Source organism: Rhinolophus sinicus, linkage group LG02 (assembly GCF_036562045.2).
Source record: "Rhinolophus sinicus isolate RSC01 linkage group LG02, ASM3656204v1, whole genome shotgun sequence".
In the NCBI taxonomy this organism is placed as follows: Eukaryota; Metazoa; Chordata; class Mammalia; order Chiroptera; family Rhinolophidae; genus Rhinolophus; species Rhinolophus sinicus.
Window position 1 is genome coordinate 99,722,078 of NC_133752.1, and position 27,242 is coordinate 99,749,319.

Consider the following 27,242-nt stretch of genomic DNA (forward strand, 5'->3'; position numbering starts at 1 on the left):
TTAATGTACTTATCATATTTAACATTTTCTTACTTATTTTACCATTTCTGCATATATGTCTATTAGGATCTGAAAAGTAGAGACGATAGGATCCACGTGCCGTGTTAAAAATGTGTCCATTAATTATCATGGATACTTTGACAATAAAAGACTAACAAATACTAATTAGTTTCATTTAAGGGACTAGTCTAAGCTTTTGTCGGTTTGTAACTGCAATTTATGTTTCTTTTACTAAGTTTCATAGGAGAATTTACAAAGGGGTCCCACTCCAGCTCCGAGGTGAAGTCTGGTCTCTGCTCCTTGAGATTCCTAAAATGAAAGAAGAAACAAGGGACCTTTATAGTGTGAGTACCTGGAGCCAACCTGTTATTTTGGAATTCAAAAGTAAAATTCCTTTCTTTTAGCTTTAAAGGTGATGTAAGATATTCATATCATCATTTGAAAGTCTATTAAAATGATATTACATTGGGTTTTATAGACCTATTGTCTGTTGATTTATTCTGATGGTTCTGTTTATTGCAGTCTACTTCCTAAATTTCAAACAAATACTTCAGTGAAAATGTTATTTTCTGTATCAATTAGTAAATGTCAAGTGCTTTTCGAATACTTGAAATAATCAATCAATATTGGGGCATATTCATGAGAAAAATTTACTAAGATCTAGTTGTAGCTGCTTGTTTGCAATGTATATTAATAAAGAGATTTATGTTGTCACTTTTAGAGTTTATGGGAAAATAATAGCAGAATTCAAGTTATCTGACAACTGCCTGTATATGATTGACTGTTTTCTTGTAAGTGCAAAAAAGAAGAATTTTCCTTGAAGATTATTAGGGTATCTCTAGATTTTATTATTTATTAATAAAAAGTTAAATTGTAACTCAGTGATTGGTAACGTGTTCCTTAAATTAGCTATTGCATTAAATTTGCTTCTTTATCATCTCGTCTATATCCCTTCTAAACTTAAATTTTATATTAACCTTTGGAAAGAGAAAGAAACATATTCAAAAATCATTTTGAAATATGTTTCTCAGGAAACGTATATAAGTAGAATAAATTAAAATAATATAAATGGAAAAAAGAAAAAATATTTATTATTTAAACCCAATTTCAGTTATAGAAGGGACGTTGGAGTGCTCTTTGAATATTGTCTTTTCTTTTTCATATATACATGTAAAATTTCGTCAAGATGAAAGGTAATAAATACTGCTTCATTTAAAGAACTACTCATTTTGTATGACTTAAGATTTTTTAAATTAGCTGATTGGACCCTACACAGACTATGAGTTTATGTCTCAGAATTGTAGAGTTTCAGATTATTTTAGACTGTTGATTAAATATTTGCTTTTAGTGTTATAGTTGTACAGCTAGTGTTGAAAATGGTGTCTGAGGAAACATATATAAAATGTGACCCCAGCGACTCATAGTAAGTGTGGCTGGTGCGTGGTAGGGGCTCAGTAAATATTTGCTTAATAAAAGAAGTGAATTACTTTTATTTAGCATGCTGCATTTGTTTCCTTGGGCTGACATAACAAAGTACCACAAACTGAGTGGCTTAAAACAACGGACATTTATTTTCTCACACTGGTAGAGGATAGAGTCTGAAATCAAGGTTGCCAGCAGGCCCAGGCTCTCTCAAGGCTCTGGGGAGGACCCGTTCCTCGCCTCTTGCTGGCGCTGGCGTCAGCAGCATCCTTGGCATCCCTTGGCTTGGGCAGGCTTCACTCTGGTCTCTGCCTCCATCTTCACGTGGCCTTCTTCACGGGGTGTGTCTCGAGTCTCTGCGTCTCGCCTTATAAGGACACCCATCATTAAATTTAGGTTCCACCCTAACCCAGTACAACCTCATCTTAATTTGATTACATCTTCAAAGACCCTATTTCCAAATCAGGTCATATTCATAGGTTCTGGGTAAACATGAATTTTAGAGAAACTGTCCAGTATCCATGCTAATATTAGAACTGTGGTTTTTGGTTATATTTTAGACTTTTTCTACATAGAGTAAGATGTTTTCCAGTGACTGGTTAATGTGAGAGAGCCATTTAATAAAAGCCAATCATAAAATAACAACAAGAAGAGAAATGACATTCCCACCAAGACTTTCAAGCTTATAATTTTCAATACTGTCATCATAAACATCACTTTTACTATTTGAGTTTCCCTCAGCATCATTATTTAACCAAAGTCTTTCCTGGTCACTCTTTTTTAACTCTCCTTTTGCAAAAGTGGTATAAATTGCTCTCCTCAAGTTGGAAATTTAATAAGACTGAAACTATCTTTTCTTAATCTACTAATGTTTTTCTCAGATTGTCCGGTCACCCTGGCTCCTGACCCGGTGATCTGACCTGTTCTGCTGTTCTCCTCACTGTGTCTCAGTTATTTGTCTCTCTTGCGCCCAGTGATACAATGTGCGGTAGCACCTCATCTACAGCCTTAGGGGAGCTTAATAATTTTGCAGGCCAAACCCACAGTGCCAGTTTTTCATCTAAATGCTTTCCACAGTACTTCTGCCCTTCGCTTTATAGGTTCATTAGATCCTTTTTCTTTTAAATAAGATGTTTACTCTTATGTTATTGTGACACTCATGGATCTCAACCCACCCAGTCTCAGGGATAATTGTACAAGCGGCTAACCGCCTTTCATTAAGATAAGAAATATGCTTGATTTCCTGTATGCTGCACGTTAGCTTGGAAACATTCTAGGACATAAATAATCTTTCTGCCCTATTATTTTTTTACTGACTTAACTGGACTTTGTTTCTGTTGTGAGGTGTTTTGTTTTTTTATGTCAGATTTTCTTGTCTTCTAGAGAAGGTGATATTATAGTTGTGTTTGGGTGTTTTTCTCCCTTTCAACTAAATTTTATTTTAAATCATACTGTATTATGTCTTGTCAAACATTTTTTTTCTGTGTTTCGACATCTTATGTTTTACCAGGAAGCCTGTAGAACAATAATTGAACCTCTCTACTTATCCATTATCTTTTTCCCCCAGATATTTAAAGAACAAATATATAAAGATGAGTTTTAAAGCTAAATTTTTATAATGTCTTCTGGCCAACATATATCAGAAACAGTATACATAGTATTTCAGTGGTTGTATGATTTCAGTACAATACTATAAATATCGGCCTCTGTCTTCAGAACTCTGAAGAATAATGTGGTTACTCTTTATGTTTTAAAATGCTATAGAAACTGCCGTTCTCTGAGCTCCACCTCAAAACACAAAAATACGCATACTCACAGAACATTTAACAACCACATATCCCAGAGAACCTTCTTTTCACATTTAGCTTAAGTCAGGAATTATCAGTTATGTTCTTATATACTTTTTTTGGAATTGATTTTAGCGGAAATATATATTACCAGCACATGGTAAGTGAGTCAGTAAAACATATGCTTAATTATACTTAAGCATGGTTAAGTATAAATTAATATAAATTTTAATCTCCCATCTGGTTAAACATGGGAGATTGAACATACTCATTTAGTGCCCCTCCCCTCTGAAATGCCACTAAATTGACAGCAGAGAGTGTTTCAAAAGACGAACCCATAAGGAATAGAAAATAGGAGACGAGATAACAGCTGCCAATTTTTGGAAAGTAGAACTTGGACATTTAGTAATCTTACCGAACTCCAGAAAACGAGTCAAAAGCTGGCAGTGAGAAATTGGAGAAGCACCTGATTTTTTATTTCAGAATCTTCAAAAGGCTTAGTAATTGCCAATTGCAGGTACCTCTGGAAGTGGAAGTGAAGCTACAAACAGTAGACATGATTGAAAGTGTGTTGCAGAAGCAGTTGGAGCCCCTAAGTCCTGGCATCCACCTGGCAGGAGACGGGAGGGTTACTGTTTGGAGAGGACAGACGGGTTTAACCCCCCACCCCCACACGCCACCAGAGGGAACACAGACACCACTGAGGGTGGGGCAGCTGGAATGAAAGCACACAGGAATCGAGCATCTGGATTTGGGGCATTCAGCCTTTTCCTCCACACTGCTCCCAGAACTTCGGCAGGAGAGCAGAAGAGCCTTCTCGGGGGAATCTGAGCAACCTAAGAAAATAAACCCAAAGATACAGACTTTAGGGGAACCCCAGTGAAACTGTCCAGCCAGTGAAGACACAGTTGTGAAGCCCCACCTCTGCACCCAGAGCGTGCCACCAGCTTTTCAGTGTCCTACTTTTAAATATAAGCAGACAGTGAAGTCACTGTTCATTTGAGGAAAGCAGCTAATGTGAAGGACAAAGGAGAACAAATGGAAAAAAGCAACTTGTAAGAAACAGACTGTAGCAAAAGGAGAACACTTAAAAAATGCTATCATTAATGTCTTCAGAGGAATAAAATAGATACTGCATCCATAAAACAAATAAAGAATGCTATAAAAAGGAACATTTGAGAACAACAAAGAGCTTATGAATATAAAAATGATAATAGAAGGAAAGATTTTAGAGGTGGGCTTGAAAATAACAATTAGAGAAGTTTCCCAGAAAGTAGATGATAAAGTCAAAGAGATGGAAAATAATGGAGAAAGATATGAGAAAACTAAATAACAGCCCAGAAGATCCCACACTGTAACAGTAAGAGTTCCAGAAAGAGAAAATGGGGGTGGGGGTGGGGGGTGAAATGTGGGAGGAGGTTGCAGAAATCAACAAAGGAATTAGTAAAGACAATTTCTCAGAACTGAGAGATGTGTGAGTTTTTAAGATTGAAAAGATCCATTAAGTGTCCAACCCTGTGGATAAAACTAGATCCAGACCAAGCCTAGAAATGTGAAGTTTCAGACATGAAGAAAAACTCCTACAAGCTTCTAGAGACAAAAACAGGTATCATATAAAGAAGCAAGAATGAAAATGGCAACACCGGAAACTAGAAGACAGTGAAGGCATTGCCTTTTGACCAACAATATTTTCCAACTTAGAATTCATAATAGCCAAATAGTTAAGAAAGAGGGTAGCTATCAAACATTCGACGTTTCAAAAAAATGTTTCTTCCATACACCTATTCACAGGGGCTACCCCACCGGAGGATGTGCTCCTCCAGGACAAGGGAATAAAGCAGAAAGGAAGAAGTGAGATGCAGGAAACAGGGGACCCAAACAAAGAGAGACCTAGCAGATGGTGAAGGGAGGCCCCCAAGACACCAGCTGTGTGGCCGCCCAGACCCGAGCAGGTCACAAAGCTCTGGGAGTGATGTCTGCAAGACACTGAAATTGAGAGAATACCCCTTCTGTCTGAACATCGTCAGAGGAGACTTATGCAGCTGAAAGTGAGTTTGGGATTGAGTTAGTGACAACTATGTAGAAAACAAGCAAAGCAAGCAATAATGCAGTGATCAGCTCCAAGGAAAATGGAAATACTGTGCCGGGAAGAAAAAGGAAGTCGCAGTGGGCTGCATGGCGCAGCTGTGAAGAGCTTTTATGTGGTCGCAGCGATGCAAACTCCCAAACGTTCTCTATCCAAAGTTAAAATCTACCTCTGTCGACAGCATAGGAGGGCAAAGACGTGGTGGGAAGAGGGAGAGGGTGGGAGTCGGAGAGATGGGCATGGATGGGAGAGAAACTTCGCATTGTTTTCATGTCTGAACCATGGGAATGATTTTCCTAAAGTGAGAGAACTTTGTAAATGAGAATTATTTTACTATTTGTCATAGACTTTTCGACTGATTTCCATAACAATGTGCTTTCTTCCCCTCTTTTTCCTCTTCAGAAATTAAAACACAGAGCACGGGGCTGTTCACCTGATATCAGACAAATAGACCTCGATGTCAACCGTACATTTAGGGACCATATTATGTTTAGAGACAGATACGGTGTTAAGTAAGTAAAGTTTCATATTTGTGCAGTGTAAATAGTGTTTGTAAATAGTCTGTATCCAAGTCTTTACTAATTGAAGATGTGCGCGTTAGAATGTCTCGCATAGACTGTAATTTTGATTCACATCCTCAGGCTTAAGCTTTTGCAGATCAGTTGGTCCATGTTGTGTGAAACTTAGTCCTAATTTAACTTAAATTTTTAAAATTTTGACACATTTGGTGCTATAAAATTGGTAGAGAATCATCTTATGATTTGGGAATTCTTAAAAATATGGTAGGTACTCTTATTTAAAGTCTTAGAAAAGAACTGAGAGATTGTGTTGCTTTTCCAGAACCATGTCATTGCTAAATAAAATCTCTATGGCCTTGACCCTGTGCATAGATGAAACTCAAAAAAGGTGGGGGGAATGAGTGAATGAAATGACTATGACAGTTATGAATGAAAGGTACAGTTTTGCTGACCTCGGTAGTGGCTGGGGTTCAGCCATAAAAACAGAAACAGGTAAGAGATAGCTATTAAGAATTGTGAGGAATTGGCTGACACAGTTGTGGGGGCTCACTAGGCAAGTCCAAGTTCACAGGCAGCCCATCCAGTGGGCAGGCTGGGACTCGGGCATGAGCCGCAGCTGTCGTCCACAGGAGGGGTTTCTTCTGTAAGGGGCCGCAGCCCTGCTCCCCCAGCCTTTTCACTGAATCCGGCCTGACCAGACGATCGAGGGCGACCTCCCCCGTTTAACGTCAGCTCACTAAGGATTGCAGTCACACCTGCACATTACCTTCTTTACAGCAACACCTCGATGAGTGCTTGAATCACTGGGTATCATGGCCTAGCCAAGTTGACTAAAAAGCTGGCCATCACAGCCCCTCCTTGTCAATTTCATTTCCAAAGAATAAGGACGTCATACTTCACACAACTGGATACAACTGCTCTGCTTATGACGGAAAACATGTTAACCCTTTCCCCACAAAAGGATGCAAAATCTTTGGGTGATGTTCACTCTTCTGCTTTAATATCTTACAACTTAATTACTATGATACAAAGTTAACGTTTATCAATACATCTTATGTAAAATGGTAAGGGAAAAGCAAAGGAAGAAAGTACAATGTTTATAACATATATGCATGTACCGAAGTAAGGAAGAAAGACAGTATTTATAGTCATCCTTCCTGCGACTGGGCTGTGGTCCCTCCTAGCCGGTATGTAACTCCCTTTCCGACACCCGTTCCATATTGCATTTGCCTTCAGCTGGTGGTGGTGCTTTACCTGGTGGAGTGAGCGAAACCTTTATTCCTAAGGGGTCGGGACCATTAGCAGTCCTGCCTGAACTAGATTGTTGTGGTTTTCATTGACTTGCATCCCAGCGCTTGGTAATAACTAAGAGGCACCCTGAATGTTCTCCTGTATTTGAGACACTCTCTTCCTCACGTCCGTTGTGTAGTAGCAGCTCACTTTCTCCTTAGTAGTCAGGTCAGTCACCCAGCCAGTACTGTCTCCTCCTTCGTTGCCTGTTGATTTGGAGACATGAGGAGCCTGAAGTGGCCGGTGGCAGTCTCACTTCCAGTTCAGTAGAATGTCTTTTGTGTCTCCTGGTGGAAGCATTCCTCTTTGGAGCTAAGACCTGTAGGCAGAGAGCCTACCATCCACGGGAAGGGAAAGCAGCATTTGCTAGTGGAATACCGGGGTAACAGTGACTGGGGCCTCTCCCATTTCCACCCCTGACTCCGGCTACGGGAGAGACAGCCGCATCTATTGGAGGCTGATCGAGACACAGTCTCCTGGAGGGCGCTGCCCAGGCCTGTAGGTTTTGTGCCCAGCTGGCACCATGACAGCCGCCCGAAGCCAGTTCCACAGTTCTGTCAAGCCAGCTGCTTCTATGGGGATGATCTGATAGTGAGAATAAGCTCAACCAAAGAGGCCAACAAATTTAAGAAACTGTGAAGCCCTTTATGTTTTTGGTATAAAACCTTTCTATCAAAATGAATGTTATCTAGCCTCAAATTTAGACCATATAGGGTATTTAAATTTGAGCTTGGGATCATTTCTTTATTATAATGGCAATTTTATCTGGATTATTTATTTTCAGTCTACCTGTTGTTCATTTTTTTTAAAGTTTTCATTTTTAAAAATGTGTGAAATAACTAAGTTGTGTTCAATGTAAACTCTCTTTTCTCTAGGCAGCAGTCTCTATTCCATGTTCTTGCTGCGTATTCTATTTATAATACGGTAAGTCAGAGCATGCCTGCCCTCGGCCTTGGAGTTGTCTCCTGAGGAACTGGAGGGATCTCTCGGCACTCCCTTCCTATGACGGGCCTTTAGGCTACATTTCTTCATCTCAGGGCCGGACGGCCTCGCTGTCTCTTGAGCTCTGTGGGTCTCTGCAAGGCCCTTATGGTAACCCTGGGCCTGAGAGCAAGGGAGGTAGAGTGGGGAGACCATGGCACGCAGCAAATCTCACTTTTCCCTTCTCCAAACTGTTTGTTTCATTATTCTCATGTTGTTGTTGTTGTGTGTTTGTTTGTTTAAGTGGTGAAAGAGCAGTTTATTAGAAGAAAAAGTACACTCCAAAGAGGTAGGAGCAGACCCGAGCAGAAGGCAGTGCCTCAAGGGCCCATTAGTAGAAGAGAAAGTACACTCCAAAGGGACAGGAACCATCCCCCAAGCAAAAGCATGGCTCAAAAGGCCTGTTTTGTTTTTATTTTAAGCAAGAAGGACTGGGAACCAGCAGGGCTAGAAGCACAGGAAGTTGGTAGCTAGATTAATTTTTGCTTGACGCAAGGTTACATTTTGTGAGGTCCCACTAGGATACCACCTGTGCCTGTTTGCTGTCCCCAAGAGCAGGCTCAAACTAACCTTTCCGGTAATGAACATTTATCATTCTGGGGGGAGATGAGATTTTGGGGAAAGATCAGTTAGCGTTGAATGTAATTTGGATGTTAAATAAATGCTTGTTGACTAGGTTCCTGGGAGGACAGCCTTGAACCTTGGATTATATGCTTTCTATTGTAATTAAAACCGTTAAGTTACAAGGGACAGAAATTCTCAAACTAGGGCAAGTTAAAAAAGAGTTTATTCAAGGATCTTCTCACAGAAATGAAGAAGCTGGGCCTCACGGGAGTCGGAGTTGGAAAGTGAGAAGCCGTCAGCTAAAGGAACTACTGTTTTATCGCTTCCATTCTGGGGCCCCATGTGGACTCTGATTATCTCTGTGATTGTTTATTCCACTGCTTCTCTCTCCAGATTGTTTCCTTTGCCTACTTACCAGTTTTTCCGTGGCTAAGACTGCGCCCATAGACTCACTGTGACCTCTAGAACGTGAATTGTACCATGTTCTGTTCAAGTGTACAACATCTGATAGTCCCTGGCTGTGTTAAGATTTCCTAGAGAGTTTGTGATTAGTCAGTGCAGGCCGTTCATTGTTTCCCTGGGGTCCGGTGTCCTCTTCTGTTCCATCGGCTTTGGGTCATGTGGCATCAACATGAATCCCTAGGCCACGTTACATGCAGGGGATTTGGGGAGAGTGGGCACTTCCCAGAGAAGGGCATAGGCTGGATCGGTGTCCCCACCTGCGTCTATGTAAAGGTCTAGAACTGAGAGGAGACCAGACAGCGAACTGGGGCCTGTCGGAGAGAGAGATTTGCCAGCATCTGAGCAAAGAAGAGGAATAAAAAAAGAAAAAGCAGCTATTAGGGCTCTTTACAGAGGGCATAACAGTATGGAACAGGGGACAATAAAAAATCCATGTAGGTTTAGATTCCGTCCACACCTCTACATTTATTCTTGAACACAATTTTCTTCTTTCATAGTGAGTGGCTCAGTGGTGTAAAGATTGTACTGTTTTCTCATGTAGAATTGCTCATGACATAATGTGTTTAGGCGTTCTGGGATAATTTTACGGGCCAGCTTGGATATGTGCATATACATGTAATTTGATCTAAAGTCCCCGTTTCTTTGTTCTCCTTTACTCCTTAGGAAGTTGGATACTGTCAGGGGATGAGCCAGATCACAGCTTTGCTCCTTATGTATATGAATGAAGAAGACGCCTTCTGGGCCCTGGTCAAACTCTTCTCAGGCCCCAAACATGCCATGCACGGTAGGAAAACTGCAGAGTTTATCATAAACAATAAGCAAGGGGGAGAAGAAAGGTAAATGAAAAACAGACTGTGGAAGATGCTTCATAGAACTAAGTATTATACAAAAACTTTTTGTCTTGGGGCTCATTCAGTCATTAGTGTTCGTTACTAATTTCTTATTTCATTCTTTGTTGAACTTTTCTAAATTTTTCTGTTCACATTTATAGTTCTTTGTGTTCTCCCTACAGTGTACTGTTGGCATTTAAAAATGCTTTCCTTACTTGCCCCATGAATTAGAAGAAACTAATTTACGTTTGGAGTAATTTAGGAAAAACTATGATTGGGAGAAATGGAAGATGTCTTTTGATCAAAACTTTTAGACAGTCATCCAGTTATTTCAGTGAAATGTTTATTGTTGATTGGATATTGCGATGTATAACTCTTTGTCAAAGAATATTAATTGAGACATGACACTTAGTATTTAAAGAAAAGGTACTGAATCATTAAGTAGTTTTGTAATGCTAGTATGTGTTTTAGTTCTTTCAGCTGTAAAATTGATTCCATTTTTCATAAAAGGCTGATAACACCTTCTGGGCACTTTATTATTTCGTATTTCAAGACTTGCATGGTTTATTTTCAAGTTAAAAGACTGTTTTTAATAACCTTTGCCTTATTATATTTGCCAAGCATGTGCAATAAACTTTATTTTAGAGAGTTTGGATTACAACTTGTCTTGGAAAATAAAGTGACATTTGTCCATATAATGCAAAATTATTTTCCCAGTGCCATCATATGATAATACCAAATTAAAAACAAAATTTAACACTTATCACTCTAAGAATGGATCATTTAAGCTCTGTTTGTGAATATTTAAATTGTATGTGGCAGGGAACCACAAAACATCACTTCAATGTATAAAGCGGTATTTTAACGTTTTCCAAATGATGACCTTCCATGTCCATAGTTTATTAAATCTCACATTCTTTTATTTATTTATTTATTTATTTTTTAAATTTATTGGGGTGACAATTGTTAGTAAAATTACATAGATTTCAGGTGAAATCTCACATTCTTATCATGTGGTTTTTGTGGGAATATTTTTTGTGTGTGGTATGTGTGTGCTAGCATTTGGCTGTCTCCTTCAGTGTCCCTTGTAAACATTGTTTTTAGTAAATACTATCTTGCATAACTGTTTCTGGACACTTTGCGCCCCATAAATAAATTCCCAAGGAAAAACACATATCGAACTGCTGTTTAATAGACAGTATCATTTTAAAAAGGCATCTTAAAACCTAACTCTGCTCATATCAGTCCTTGTGTTGCTTTGCCATCGGTGCTGCTGATGTTTGTGCAAGGACAGTGCAATGTTACAATTTAAGTAGTGTGTATTATGTGGAAGATTGTCTGGTTCCAGAAAAGTCTTTTCTTTTAAACATATCTGATAGCTTACTTTCAGCAATTATGTCACCAGTGTAATCTATAAAGCAATGTTAATTTTGCTGCCCTAACATTTACATTTACAGTGCAGTTTTGGTTATTGTTATGGATAAATTTGTACTTAGAGATATTTGTTTCTAGGTCTGCCTATGAAATTTTAGAAGTAAAGCTTACAACAGTTCTTTGCATTTCCTATATAAAAGTTGTATGTATCACTTACAAATGTATAGAATAAAATGAAAGCTGAAGAAAACAAGATTTAAAATATCAAGTCTGGGCTATAACTGAAAAGTGAAGAAATACGTGTCAGGCATCTTAGCAGCCTTGAGCTAGTGTTTACTGCTGAAGGGCATTGCTTCTTTCACAGTCACACTGTTTCTTGAAATTCTTCTAATTCTCGTTCCTATCAAATTGACCATTTCACAGAGAGATATGGAATTTTTTTTTATGAAACCATTTCACTGGAAAATATTACTAAATATTACTAAAGGAGGAATAAAATCTCTATCTCCGGAAATTTTTACACACACTGTAGAAAACTGAGAATTAGTTAAGAAATAGTCCTTCCTCAAAGATGATAAAGCAATATTTTCCCACTAGTGTGTTTCTTGGGTTCTTAGAGGAACATAGTTTCACTTTTTGGAAACAGATGCAGTCCAAAATCATGTAATTTTGGAAGACTGAGTTAATTAAAAATAAGTTTTCTTTAGCCTATGAAACAACTTAGAAACATTAAGAAGCTCATACCCATTATGAGCTCATACCCAAGAAGGGTATGTATAACATACAACGTTTCCCCTGGATTCTTTTTTTATAAACAGAACATCTATTAACATCTTTCAAAGTTACATAGAACCCAGATTGTTAAATACTAATGTGGAGAAATAATAAAGCATTGAGTATATGTCCTTTTAATGAGTTGTGTAGCATATCTGAAAGGAAACTTGTGAATAAAAATAGATACAAAGTTCCATGAGTTAAATACACAAAATTAATAACAACTTACCATTTAGAATTGGTTACCATCTAGAAATCTTATTTATATATTACATTGTATAATCAATTGGGATAGTATATAATTTTTGATTCAACAGTGATCATGTAGTGCCAGTATATTGCAGTTGATGTTAAATATCACTTATAGAAAGGATTAAAAAGTGTTAAAAACTTTGGAAGCATGATACTAATGAAATTGTTAGAGTAATAAAATGTTTGTTATGTAATAAAATAAAATGTTTGTTATGTGATGTACTAACAGTAAATGACAGGAAATCAAGATTAGAATAACCTATAAAAATTGGCATATTTAAGATATGGCCCAATACTTGAAGAAAACAGATAATCTTAATAAATGCCTTCAGTTTCCACTTTTTTCTTAGCTTCTTAGTTTTACTTTTAATTCAGAAATATTCTGTCCTCTTTTGTATTTGTGAAAGGTTTATAGGAGAGCTTTAGAATACTAGACTACAAGTTTCATTAACCAAAGCTCACACACAATTGTTTTTTTGGTGGGGAGGAAGAATATTTTGGTGAACTACTGGATTTATTTTTTGTTGACAGTTAAAAATCAAAGAAATACGTTGCATTTTAAGATAGGGATTTTTGTGATACTGTGTATGAAATATTATTTTTATGTTTGTATTCTAGGCTTTTTTGTCCATGGTTTTCCTAAACTCTTGAGGTTTCAAGAACATCATGAAAAAATACTGAATAAATTTCTGTCCAAGCTTAAGCAGCACTTGGTAGGTAGATGTGGCACTGACCTACACCCACCTATACCAAGAATAAAGCAAGAGGCATTGAGTGCAGCCTTCGGTCTCAATCACCTTTTTGATTTATAGTGTCCGTCTAATTTACAATGCAGTCATAATTCCCAGTTGTTTAAAGAACATTGTATTTGTGAAATTCAATATTGATGAACTGTCATAGACCTAACCCAAACTTCTTTGAAGGTGATATATACAAACAATACAGCTTTTAAAGACATGATATTTCAGTAATTTTGGAGGTGTTTTTATTGCACAAAAGTTATTTTAAGGGTCTCACAGACTCATCCTTTGTGAACCATATATATAAGTTCTATGATAAAACATAGTCGTTTAGTAAAGCAAAAATACTTTACTATAAAGTATATTAAAGAGAATCAAAATGTTGTATTATAATCATATGATAAGAAGGACTTGGTTTTCAAAAGTAAAAGTTAGGGAGAAGGAGAGGAAGTAAGAAGAGAAAAAGTAGAAATACTCCAGCATGAAAAAGACTTGTAACAAAATGCTTTTATGTTCAGCTTTGACAGCTACCTCCTATAGCCTCACTTAGTATTGTATGTCATATTTTGTTTGCTGCAATGTAGAAATTGTGAAGTCTTTGTTTTTTTCAGGATTCTCAAGAAATCTACACCAGTTTTTACACCATGAAATGGTTTTTTCAGTGTTTCCTTGATCGTGTGAGTATTTATTTACAAAGCCCAGTCATAAAATTATAAATATCAGACAGGGCAAACTATTAATCTTCTTTCTGTTTTGTTTTTCATTATAGACTCCCTTTACACTAAACCTCAGAATATGGGATATCTACATCTTTGAAGGCGAACGAGTTCTTACTGCTATGTCGTACACAATCTTAAAATTACACAAAAGTAAGAAAATGTTTAAGTATAAACATTTCACAACAATTTGAACTCTGATTTCTCATTCCCCACTCAACTTCAACTTCATTTCCTTTTAGTAGTGAGTCAAAAAGAATTCTTAAAACTCAGTGAAGAAATGATCAGTTGGTAATTTGTTTTAGGTGGTTCTTCGGACTGGAAACCTACTAATCACAAAGGTCTTTGATTCTTAAAGTCTCAATTCAACCTTTAAAATTATGTGACTCCTTTGTGACTATGCAGAGAAGAGACTCACTGAAAGCTTTAGAATTGCTTATGGTATGGCACTTCTGATCTGTGCCATACAACATAGTTACACGTTCACAGTACTCTCCTCTCTTAGGTTATTCTTGGATGATTCATCTGTTCAGTTTCCCCACTATATTGTAAGCTAATTGAGTACCTGGGGTCATGTAGTTGTGCTTGGCATTTTGCTAAGTACATGTCAGATACTTTCACATAAGATTGTTTGATTGCTTACTACATGAAAAGCATGGAGCTCATGAGCACCAGATGATTCGAGCTTTAGACAGGAATGAAAATTCCTGTAAACTCACAGCTGTACTGTTCATGCTGAAAGACAAGGATTCACAAGTGTGGTTTGTTTCCCTTACACCCAAATACTTAGGCCCCCAACACACAAACCACAGCACCAAAACTAAGCAATTGCCAATGAATTGTGTTTGCAATATAGTCATACGAGTATAACCACAGGTATACTCGTAAGATCGATTAATCTTTCTCTCAGTCTCTCCCTCCCCCCTTTTCCTTGTTTTCTCTCTTTCTGGATTATAAACTGACCAAGATATAGAACAAAAGTATACACATTTTATTAAGATACATACTTATTAGTTTAATATTCCCTAAACAAGTAGAAACATGATGTTCTATTTCTCCATAGCTCTCTTTCTCCCTCTTAAAGTATGTTTTATTTCTATGACTCTTGATTAATTTTGACAAGTAAATAGTTTCTTCACCTTTTGTAAATAAACTTTAAGCATAACAATTACTTTATATGCTATCATTTTATTAAATAGGCTGTGGGAAAAAAATCTTTCTGCTGCTGTGTATTTTTTCTTAGTTAGGAAGAGAAAGCTCAAAGACTTACAGGACGTCCCCTTCATCACCACATAAAGCTTCAAAAACTGTGTCTGGGCACCTTAACCAATAGTTAGCTGAAACCCCCAAGTGTTTTCCTTGTTCTTTTTTCTGATTGCCTTAAGAATGTTATAAGACATTGTTCCTGGAGGTTCACCACACAGCAGTTGTAAATAGTAAAAAAATTAGAAACAACCTAAATGCCCAATAGTAAAAAACTGATTAAGTAAATTATAGTGCATGCATACAGTGGACTCATATAGTTTTTAATAATGATGACGTAAACTTATATTTGTTGAAGTGAGAGATATCAGTGATTTACATTCCTGAGTGGGGAAAATGAGGTGAATAACACATTGAAAGTATAATTTATTTTTAAACATTGATACACATCTACATAAATCTACTTATGGGGCAGTGGCTAGTGGAATCTTAGCTGATTTTTACTTTCTGTTTTGTATCTGTAATTTGAATCTTTTTCATTAAAATTAATTTCATGAGTAGAAATGTAAATAAAATTAGTAACCCCGATTTTTTCCCCCTGCAATTCTGAGAGTAAAAATATAGACCTATCAGAAAGTATTTTGGTCTTACTGAAATTCAGTGATATTCACAATGCCACTTTTAATTTGTTTGCTATGCCCTTTTTAAAAAATGCTATACCAGAATAGAATACATTATCTTCTCAACCTAAAGTAGCTGTTAACATAGAATTTTTATTTCTTTCATCCTTTCTTAGAACATCTAATGAAATTGTCTATGGAAGAACTTGTAGAATTTCTTCAAGAGACCTTGGCAAAGGACTTTTTCTTTGAAGATGATTTTGTGATAGAGCAACTTCAGATTTCTATGGCAGAACTAAAGCGGGCAAAGTTAGACCTTCCAGAACCTGGTAAGAAATATGCAAATACTTTATATCTAAATTGTAATTAACATTGGAAGACGTGGCACAATTAACACAGGCCATTTCTGTTTTAGAACATAAACATTATGCATACTTGTGATGACATAAATCAATGTCTTACCAGCTGTTTATGCCTTTATTCTTATTTTAAGAAAAAGCAAATAAATGTATTAATTAAATCTACCTATTCTCAAAGAATAACTGTATTCTTCCTAATTAGATTTAGAGTTTGGTTGACATGTAATGTTGTTCAACAGAAGTAACCATGTCACTTTAAAGTGGCATAAAAATAAGCACTTTTTACTTCCATCATTTCAATTTGTGGAACCATGTGCAATAGCAGAGCAAATGAAAGTCCCATTGTACAGAAGAGGAAAATGATACTAAAATGCTTAACTATGACGTGACAGACTAGCAGATAGCATGATTGACACTAGAGTCCAAGTTTCCTAAGTACTAAGCCTGGGCTCTTTACAGTATGTTGCAGTGTAGATAATATATTTTATCGATTTATTTCAAGACTTCTTCCAGTACCTCCTTTTAGGTTTTCTGCTAGGTGCTGGGCTGGGGAATAACAACGGAAAGGAAATACATGCTTGTTGCTCTCAGGGTGCTTGCAAAACAGATGAAATTCACAAAGATCAATAGGTGGTGAAGGGTAATAACAGAGCGCGATCCAGCGTGCATGGCGAGGACCCAGGGAAGGGCCATCATGGGGAGAGGGAAGAAAGAAGAAAATGTAGAAATATCAGTAGGAATAACTTTTAAGAGTTTGACCAGATATTACTTGACAGTATGGTTACTGAGGAAAAGTTGTTCTGCCCTTTTCTTTTTTACCTTTGTTGTGTGGATGAGTGTGGGAAAGGAGTGGGGAAGTGGAAGATCGTGGGTGAAAGGTAAAAAGTAGATAACATCAGTTAGGTGAGTTGGATTTAGCACCTCCAGTCAATGGGGCTCACACTTTGATGTTTTCTCAGATGTGTGTGTAAAAACCAAGCAGAAGTACGTTCAGGGAAAACACATCTTTTAAAAAACCAAGCTCTGCTATTTGTTATTTAATTGCAAGAGCCCTGATTGTTAGTGTTTCTCGGAGGTTTGTTCTGTGTCATCAGGATACACTAGAAAACAAGCCATCACGGTGGTAATCAGGTGTGGGCACGGCCCTGTGAGGCCATCACAGCAGAGATCAGGTGTGGGCACGGCCCTGTGAGGCCATCACAGCAGAGATCAGGTGTGGGCACGGCCCTGTGAGGCCATCACAGCAGAGATCAGGTGTGGGCACGGCCCTGTGAGGCCATCACAGCAGAGATCAGGTGTGGGCACGGCCCTGTGAGGCCATCACAGCAGTGATCAGGTGTGAGCACGGCCCTGTGAGGCCATCACAGCAGTGATCAGGTGTGGGCACGGCCCTGTGAGGCCATCACAGCAGTGATCAGGTGTGGGCACGGCCCTGTGAGGCCATCACAACAGAGATCAGGTGTGGGCACGGCCCTGTGAGGCCATCACAGCAGAGATCAGGTGTGGGCACGGCCCTGTGAGGCCATCACAGCAGAGATCAGCTGTGGGCACGGCCCTGTGAGGCCATCACAGCAGTGATCAGGTGTGGGCACGGCCCTGTGAGGCCATCACAGCAGTGATCAGGTGTGGGCACGGCCCTGTGTGGCCATCACAGCAGTGATCAGGTGTGGGCACGGCCCTGTGAGGCCATCACAGCAGAGATCAGGTGTGGGCACAGCCCTGTGAGGCCATCACAGCAGTGATCAGGTGTGGGCACGGCCCTGTGAGGCCATCACAGCAGTGATCAGGTGTGGGCACAGGCCCTGTGAGGCCATCACAGCAGTGATCAGGTGTGGACACGGCCCTGTGAGGCCATCACAGCAGTGATCAGGTGTGGACACGGCCCTGTGAGGCCATCACAGCAGTGATCAGGTGTGGGCATAGCCCTGTGAGGCCATCACCTTTGCTAGTGAGGTCAGCTCTTTCCTTTTACATAGTAATGTGCATTTGCTACTGATTCTGTCCTGTGGCGCCGGAGTGCATTCGTAACACAATTGTTAACTGCATTCTTGCTGCTTTAACATTTAAGTATCCTGCCTACTTTTAAAAAGAGTTTAAGAGAAGTTTTAGTGAAAGATACATAGAGAGAAAACACGCATAGAGTAGAACTGCTTAAACATGAGAATAAAATATCAAAAGCTATGTACCTCAGATCTAACTAACAGCTAATATTTGTTGAGTGCTTACTATGTACCTTCTACTATCTTGTTTCCTAAAACTAACTAGAAGGGAAAGTACTCATCCTCATATTACACATGAGGAATCATGTCGTCTTTGTAAGATCTTTTCACAGGAAATGGCAGAAGGGGGATGGAGAGCAGAGCGCGGTAAGAGAGGGCGAGAGCTCACTAAGAGCAGAAACACTGGCAGCAGTTCACGGTGACCGCTGGCAGTGAGGGCCAATGTGGTCCGGGCCTTTTCCAGGACAGTAATCTCTCATCTGCATTTCTGCTACTACGTTTGCTTTCTGGACTTTTTACCCCACAGCCTGCCTGTTGTTTTCCTCTTTACAATATTGTATTCTGTATATGGAATATTAAAATAACTAAGTGAACATTATTTAATTATTTTAAATTATTTTTAAAAGAAATTTTCATATCTATCGTTTTAAAACGACAGGTTATTTCTGTTTGGCTCCTTACATACGGAATGAGTTTGCAGTCTCAATAGTTTGTGGGGTCCTGGTTGTAGACCCACACATAAACATGGTATTGTTACGTTTTTAACTTTTTCTGTTGGTTGGATTGCGTATTCCATTGTTTTGATGCATTTCTTTCATTTTTATCGGGTGCCTTTCTTATGTATTGGGTATTTTAACTTCTTTTTCTGTAAACTTTCCTGTTCATCTTCTTCCCAACTTTCTGTTGGTCTATTTATACAAGTTCTTGGTAAGTTAAGGAGATTGGCTAGCTTAACATATGAATTGCAGATGCTTTTCATGAATTTTAAAATTTTTAATCTGTCTTTTTCTTTATGGCATCTCAGTTTTGTGCCTTGGGTAAAGAATTTTCTACATGCTGAATGGAAACTTTTTAAAATTACCCATGTTTTCTCCTGTAATGTTTTATTTTTTAACACTTGTTTTTTATTTTTTATGCTTAAATATTTAGCCCGTTTAGAATTACTTTTTGTGTAAAGAAGGATGTAAGGACTTAACTTTGCTGGTAGTCCAAATAAATAGCCCTGTTGGCTTAGTGGCCTCTTGCGAGTTGAGATGCCGTCTTTGTCATGTAATAAAGTCCCCCAAAATGTCTATATGTGTATCTTGGCATTTTATTCTTTTCCACTGATCTGTACTTTTACAGTTACAAACAGTTTTAATATCTATTGGGGCTGATTTTTCCTCATTACTTTGCAGTATTTTGTCAAGTTACAAAAAAAGAATCCATTCGTATTTTAATTCAAATTGTATTGAATTTAAAGATTATTGAGAGAAAATTGATATTTCTAAGTACAAACTTTTACTTTTCAATTGTTCAAGTTTACCTTTAACACCCTTCGGTTGAATTCAATTTCTTCATTTGACTGTTACACATTTTTTTGTCTATCCACATCAACCCCTATTTCTATAGGTAATTTTATCTTTCTTATTGTTATTATAAGGTGAACTTTCCTTCCATGTTTTTTCTAACTGGTTAGGAAATCTTTTGATATATTGACACATTGATATTAAAGTACGCATAACAAAAGTTACCATCTTAACCATTTTTAAGTAAGTGTACAGTGTAGTGGTATGAAACACATTCATAATGTTGTATAAACGTCACCACCATCCATCTCTATCTATAACTTTGTTCATTTTGTAAAACTGAAACTCTACTCATTAATCAAGACCTCTCTATTTCCCCCTCCCCCCAGCCTCTGGCAACCACCCATTCTACTTTCTGTCTATGGTTTTGACTAAGTAGCTCATGTAAGTGCAATCATACAGTACTTGTCTTTTTGAGACTGGTTTATTTCACTTAGCATGAAGTCCGCAAGTTTCATCCATGTTGGACCGTGTCAGAATCTCCTTCCTTTTTTAAGGATAAATAATATTCCATTGTATGTATGTGTAACATTTTGCTTATCCATTTGTCTATAGATGGACACTTAAGTTGCTTTTACTTTTTAGCCATCGTTAAATAATGCTGCTATAAACATGGGTGTACAAATATCTCTTCAAGACCTTGCTTTTAATTCTTTTGGGTGCATACCCAGAAGTGGAACTGCTTGGTCACATCGTAGTTCTATTTTTATTTTTTGAGGAACTGGCATACTGTTTTCCACAGCAGCTGCACCCTTTTGCCCACCAACAGTGACAAGGGTTCCAGTTTCTCCACATTCTTGCCAACCTTGTTATTTTCAGGTTTTTGTTTTGTTTTTTGTTTCTTAGTACCCATTTTGATCAGTGTGAAGTGGTATTTTTATTGTGGTTTTGATTTATATTTTTGTAATGATCAGTGATGTTGAGCATCTTTTTATGTGTTTATTGGCCATTTGTATGTCTACTCTGGGGAAATGTCTATTCAAGTCTTTGTCCATTTTTGAATGAGGTTATTTGGTTTTTGTTGTTGAGCTTTAGGAGTTCCCTCTGTATTCTGGATGTTAATCCCATATCAGATATATGATTTGCAAATAAATGTTTTCTTCCATTCCATGGTTTGCCTTTTTACTTTGTTGATACTATCTCTTGCTGCATGAGATTTTTTAATTTTCATGAAGTCCAATTGTTTTTTATTTTGTTGCCAGTACCTTTGGTGTCATAGCCAAGAAATCATTGCCAAATCCAGTGTCATAAAGCTTTTGCCCTATGTTTTGTTCTAAGAGTTTTATAGATGTCGGGTTTACATTTAGGCCTTTCATCCACGTTGAGTAATTTTTGTTAATGGTGTTAGGTATGAGTCCATCTTTGTTTTGTTTGTGGAAAACCAGTTTTCCCAGCATCATTTGTTAAAAGACTGCCCTTTCCCCATTGAATGGTCTTGGCACCTTTGTCAAAAATCATTTGACCATGTATGCAAGCAAGAGTGTACTTCTGGGCTCTGTTCTGCTTCATTGGTCTTAAAGTAGATGTCTTTATGCCAGCACCACACGATTTTGATTACTGTAGTGTTGTAGTAAGTGTTGAAATCAGGAAGGTTCCTCCAGCTCTTCAAGATTGTTTTAGCTATTTGGGGTTCCTTGAAATGCCATATGAATTTTAGGATGGGTTTTTCTATTTCTGCAAAAAATGTCATTGGGGTTTGATAGAGATGTCATTAAAGCTGTCGATCACTTTGGGTAGTATGGACATCTTAATACTAAGTCGTCCAATCCAATTGCTAGTTTCTTTCAGCAATGTTTGTAGATTTCATTGAACAAGTCTTTCACCTCTTAGGTGAAGTTAATTCCTAAGTATTTTATTCTTTCTGATGCTATTATAAATGGAATTATTTTTGTAATTTCCTTTCAGATTGTTTATTGTTAGTGTATAGAAACACAACTGATTTTTTTGCATTGACTTTGTATCCTGACATTTTACTGAACCAAATTATTAGCTCTAACAGTTTTTTTGTGTGTGGAATCTTTAGGGTTGTCTACATATAAGATCATATTATCTGTGAACAGTGATAATTTTATTCTTCCTTTCCAATTTGTATGCTTTTTGTTTCTTTTCCTTGCCTACTTGCTCTTGCTAGAACTTTCAGTACTGTATTGATTAGAAGTGGTGAAAATGGGCATCCTTTTCTTGTTCCTGATGTTAGAGGAAAAGCTTTTAGTCTCTCACCATTGAATATGATGTTTGCTGCAGGTTTTTCATGCATATGGCTTTTATTATGTTGAGGTAATTTGCTTCTATTCCTAATTTATTGAGTGTTTTAAATCATGAAATAGTGTTAAATTTTGTTAGATGCTTTTCTGCATCAATTGAGATGATCATGTGGGGTTTTTTCCCTTCATTTTGTTCATGTGATGTATTAGATTGATTAATTTTCATATGTTGAGCTATCCTTGCATTCCAGGAACTAAGTTCCACTTGGTCGTGGTGTATAATCCTTCTAAGATGCTGGTGAATTCAGTTTGCTAGTATGTTGTTGAGGAGTTTTGCATCAATGTTTATAAGGGATATTGTTTTGTAGTCTTCTTTTCTTGTAGTATCTTTGGCTGGCTTTGGTGTAAGGATATTGCTGGTTTCATAAAATGTGCCTGATTTATAACTTAAACTTTATCATAAATAGGTAAGTATAGGAAAAAAACATAGTATATATAGGGTTCAGTACTAGCTACAGTTTCGGGCATCCACTGGGGATGTTTGAACGTATTCCACACAGATGATGGCTGGGGAGACTACTGTATTTTCTCAGAAAGTTGTTCACTTCCAGTTTCTGAATGTATTTATGTAAGATTTTGCAAAAACCTTTTCAAACATATACAAAAGTGGAAACAATGTTAAAGACCTCCATTTATTCATAACCCAGCTTACTGATTCATTTTAAAGTGAAAATAAAGGTATCATAGATGCTACCTAGATACTACTAATGCTTACTTTAGTTTCTGTGTCCAAGAAACAAGGACCTTTTTCTGGCGAACCACAATACCATTATCAAACCTAACAATTAACAATATAACTGCCAAATTCGATCTGTAGACCAATTCCGTATCAAAATTTGTTCTTGGCTCTTTTTCTTAACCAAGGATCTCACTTTGTATTTGTTTGACATGTTTCTTAAGTCTCTTAATGTGCAACAGCCTCATCTTCTTCCTCACTTCCCACTCCTACCTTTCCTTTTTCTTTTTTTCAATGACACTTTGTTGAAGAGATCGGTATGATTGTCTTGTGGAATGTCCCATATTCTAGAATAGTCTAAGTTTTCTTTCCCATAGTCATTTAACTCATCCTCTCACCTGTATATTTTCTATAAGCTAGAAGTTAAATGTAGAGGCTTAATGACATTCAGATTAAACAGAAGTCTAGTTTTATTAATATTAGTGGTACTGAATTTAAACTCTGGGTAAAGGTGGTGATAACCAGATCTCTTTATTTTAAAAATAAGATTTTAAAAAAATTACAAAACTATTCAGTTAGTAAATAATTTGTGTCATAATGTGTTGACACAAATTATTTACTAATTGAATAGTTTTATAATTGTACAGATGATAATGCAGTTTCCTTTTAATCTTTCTTCTGATGGTTTTTGCTTCCATTGATAATCCTTGCCTAAAACAAGTATTTCACGAGAAGTTGCAAAATAGTAATTTTCAAATTCCATTATTTCTTTTATCAGCGGGCTTTCTTCTGTAACGAAGAGTTTACCCCCTTCATCAATAGGGCCTCTATGGTTACTTTAAAATGTATTTCTTACTGAAAAGGCAAAATAAATGTTTAATTATTTTTTTTATCAATTTTCAAAATTAAGAGTTGATGTTCTTGATTATTTCCAAAGGCAGCAAATCAGCTTTCGTTTCAGCTTTCTCATTGTGAATTCATATAATTTGATTCTAAATATTTTAGTCAGATATAATTCTTATTGTTTAAATGCTCAAATTGTTCTACATTTGGCCACTGACATCTCCCTTAAACTGAGTTCTGTGTCCTTTTGACTGTTAGTCTTTGAGTACTTCCTTGCCTTTATGTATAACAAGATACCTGGCTTATTCTACAAATCCCATTCCTGAGTTTTATTACACAAATAACACACAAATATAGCCACATAAGAACTCCAGATGAGCTTTGAAGTCTGCTGAGTGATGTGTGAAGGCTCTCCATTGCTTCACTGTACTCCCATTCTCTCCTACAAAGGTAACAACTCTCAGCATTCTTTTCCTTTTTTCCTTTTATTTTTATATCTAAATGTAAATATAAATACATACATTTACATAAATACACATAGCTTTTTCGTACATAATCTTTTATCAACAAATGCTCCATTCTATTCCCGATTTGCTGACACTGTTTATCCTTATGTCATTGTTTTGTTTATTGTGAGTATATCAAACTTTCCCTTTATGTTGCTAATCTGATTTCCAGCCATTTCTGTTCTGTCTTATGTTGTTTTTTTCTGTTTTATTGATTTATTCTGTAATGCCCTTCTTTTTGCCCCTGCTAGTACTACACACGTTTAAGCAGTTACGTTTTAGCTCTCTATCTCTTATGTAAATCAACTATAAAGACCTCAGTTTAAATAAAAAATACTTTCAATTGACATGTGAAGTATCAAAATGATTCAAATGATTTCTTGTATACCCCATACCCCAAGTGATATTTAGATAGATATATCCCTTTGTTCTCCTCAGCTATCTTCTAGTCAATGAAGCCATTTGGCAGAGAGTTTTGTCACTTAAGGCAATCATTCTGGTTGGAAAGCCTCTGTTGATCCACTATGACTGCCAATTTGGCCCAAATTCATAGGGCTATATAGAATAATTGAGAAGAAATGTTTCTTAGACTAATTGAGAGAGCCATTTTAAAGTGTATCTTTTATTTAGATATCAGAAAATACGAACCTTAAAGAACCCTTTTAAGAAAGAAAGCATTTTGTTGCTTTTATCTCTGGTTCCTGTTTTGTTTTTTTTTTTCCCTAGAGAATTTGGAATTTTTATTTTGTTTGTCAATAGAAAAACTTTCCCATCTGCAGTATTGCATTTTCTCCTTTGTATTTTTGTTTGTTTGTTTGTTTGTTTGTTTGTTTTCGGTAATGTCTGTCCAAATGTTTGCCTGGAACACAGGAAGAAAATGTTCGTTTGTGCTTGTCCATAGCAGTGCTTTGTGTAGATTACAATTGGGATTTCTTTCGGGCTCACTTTCAGATGATTGCTCTGTCTTCGTCTTCCGTCCACCTCTACCTCTAACCATGCCTTCTCTTGTTCCTTCATGGGTTCCTTTTCTTGAGTTCATCTTTTAAATGACCTGTCTAAAGTTGTGTTGTTGACCTTCTTTTCATTCTGCACGCTGTCTCTGGGTACTTTCATCATTTCCCGTGGTTACGGCCATCACCTCAAAGACTTCCAACTCTGTACCTCCTCCCAGGTCTTTGTCCTGGAACTTCTGAGCCTCAGACTCATTTAGTGGACACCTTAAATGGACATCTTCACCCACCTGCCCCTCACATACTTCGAACTTAATGTGTAAGTCTCCACCCCACCTCCAAACCTTTTCCCATTTCTCCTCTGCATTTCCTATCATGGTAAAATATTAACATTCACTCACCCTCTTAGCATCCAAAATCTCCTTCTTCCTGCTACCCCGGTTTACTTGCACTCCATTTAGCTACCATTTAGCTATTCCTTTAGTCACCAAATTCTGTGTTTCTCTTGACTCTTAGTATCGCTCTTGCCTTCGCCTCCTCTCCAGCCTCACTGCCAGAGCTGCATCATCTACACTGGAAGCCCTGCCTCCAGTGTCACTTACCTCCCTGCCGAGCCAGTGTGTTCTTGTGGGATGGCACGTCAGTGCTTACGGGGAAATCCACACTCCTTAGTTTGACATACAGTACTCCCCTGAGCTACTCGTTTCCCTGCTTCTATCCATCTCACCTCCCGGCCACTTTTAAAGAGTGATAATAACAGAAAACTTTTGAGTCTTATAATAGATTCCTTGCTAAATACTTTCTTTACATACACGTATCAGTTATTTTTTTTCAACAGCGCTTTGGAATAACATATTTGTCAGTGAAAGTTGGTCTGTTTTTTAATATCCTCAAGGACAGTTTTTCATGCACGGGATTATTTAGGTTTTTAAAATTGGCATTTGACCTACTAAAGTTACAAATCCAGAAACCTAGTTCCTCTTTAAGTTTGATAATACAGCTTAAAAAGTTTTCTTCCTATGCTTTACTCAAAGATTTTAACTATCATTCCTCCCCGCCCCCTGCAAAAAAAATACAAAGGACAGAATGTAATACTGACGTTTCTTGAAGTGATGGAATGAATCCTTTTGTGTCCTGATTGTGTACACACACATAAACAAATCAGTTTCATTAAATTAGTTTAAAAAATTGCCCCTCTTTTTGAGAGTTTGAGTGTGTTTTCACTTTGATTTGTTTATCTAATGAAAACCAATGTTACTCACATGTGTTCAACAATGTTCACATTTGTGTATGTGAATTAAACACTAGGAAACACAAAGTGCAGATTTTAAAAATTAAATTATTTCATAAAGATCTTAAACACGTTTATAATGATAAATGTGTGTAAATAATTGTCTGCTTTCTGCTTCCCTAATCTTTCAAGTTTAATCTGGTGGAAAGAAAAAGTCTAGCCTATGAGCCTAACTACAATATTTGTTTTGAATTTTTAAAAATAACCTAGCAATGATTTAGAAAGCAAACTATTTCTCTTGATCACCTGTTGAAGGCTATAATAGTGTCTGAGTTGTATATTCATTTGGCTGATGGTACATTAAATAGAAATAAAAACATTCAATTTTTTCAGACATAAATTTAAAATCAGTAATTCTGTGACATAATTTAAAACCCAGTTGGACTTAATATTTGATCTGGAAGAGGACAAGATGACTCCCAGAATAATTTTGCTGACAATGGCCCATACCATTTCTTACTGAAAACTGTTAGAACTGTTGTTAAAGTACATATGAGGTGTGATCAACAAAAATGGTGAATGTTTAAATTAAAAAAATTTATTACAGTAAAAGACACATTGCCATTAATCCCCCTCAAAATGCTCCCCCTCACTTTGAACACACTTATCCCATCGTTCTTGCCACTTTCTGAAGCAGTTCTGGAAGTCCTCTTTTGTGAGTGTCTTTACTTCATCCTCCATCATGACAACGCTCTGTGTCACACATTGCTTCTGGTATATGGCAATTTCTGTTGAGTAAAAACATTACAGTGTACCCTCATCCACCTTATTCACCGGATGTGGCACTGTGCGACTTCTGGCTCTTCCCCAAAGTCAGAATGTCCATGAAAGGAAAATGTTTTGAATCAATTCAGGACATCGAGGCAGCCATGACAGCACAACTAAAGACACTCATGAAAGAGGACTTCCAGAACTGCTTCAGAAAGTGGCAAGAACCATGGGATAAGTGTGTTCGAAGCGAGGGGGAGTATTTTGAAGGGGATTAATTGCAATGTGTCTTTTACTGTAATAAATTTTTTAAATTTAAACAGTCACGGTATTTTTTGATCACACTTCGTATATTCTGTTGTTGAAATTTAAAAGTACAACGTTGCTCAAAAGAGAGAGCACTAGAGCACTTTTCTGTAATTATATGTCTCATTGGATGCAAAAAACTGTTAATGCTT

General features: G+C 37.1%; 1 protein-coding gene across 8 annotated transcripts in view; it reads left to right on the plus strand.

Annotated features, from left to right (window-relative positions):
* USP6NL (USP6 N-terminal like) overlaps positions 1–27,242 on the plus strand; it is a 227,022-nt gene that overhangs the window by 184,719 nt on the left and 15,061 nt on the right. For all 8 annotated transcript variants that reach the window (XM_074324987.1, XM_074324988.1, XM_074324990.1 and 5 more), the window contains 8 exons: positions 237–344; positions 5,698–5,807; positions 7,979–8,027; positions 9,774–9,894; positions 12,959–13,053; positions 13,692–13,757; positions 13,850–13,949; positions 15,796–15,948. In XM_074324987.1, the coding sequence (XP_074181088.1) occupies positions 237–344; positions 5,698–5,807; positions 7,979–8,027; positions 9,774–9,894; positions 12,959–13,053; positions 13,692–13,757; positions 13,850–13,949; positions 15,796–15,948 (802 nt within the window). The remainder of the gene's footprint in view (positions 1–236; positions 345–5,697; positions 5,808–7,978; positions 8,028–9,773; positions 9,895–12,958; positions 13,054–13,691; positions 13,758–13,849; positions 13,950–15,795; positions 15,949–27,242) is intronic.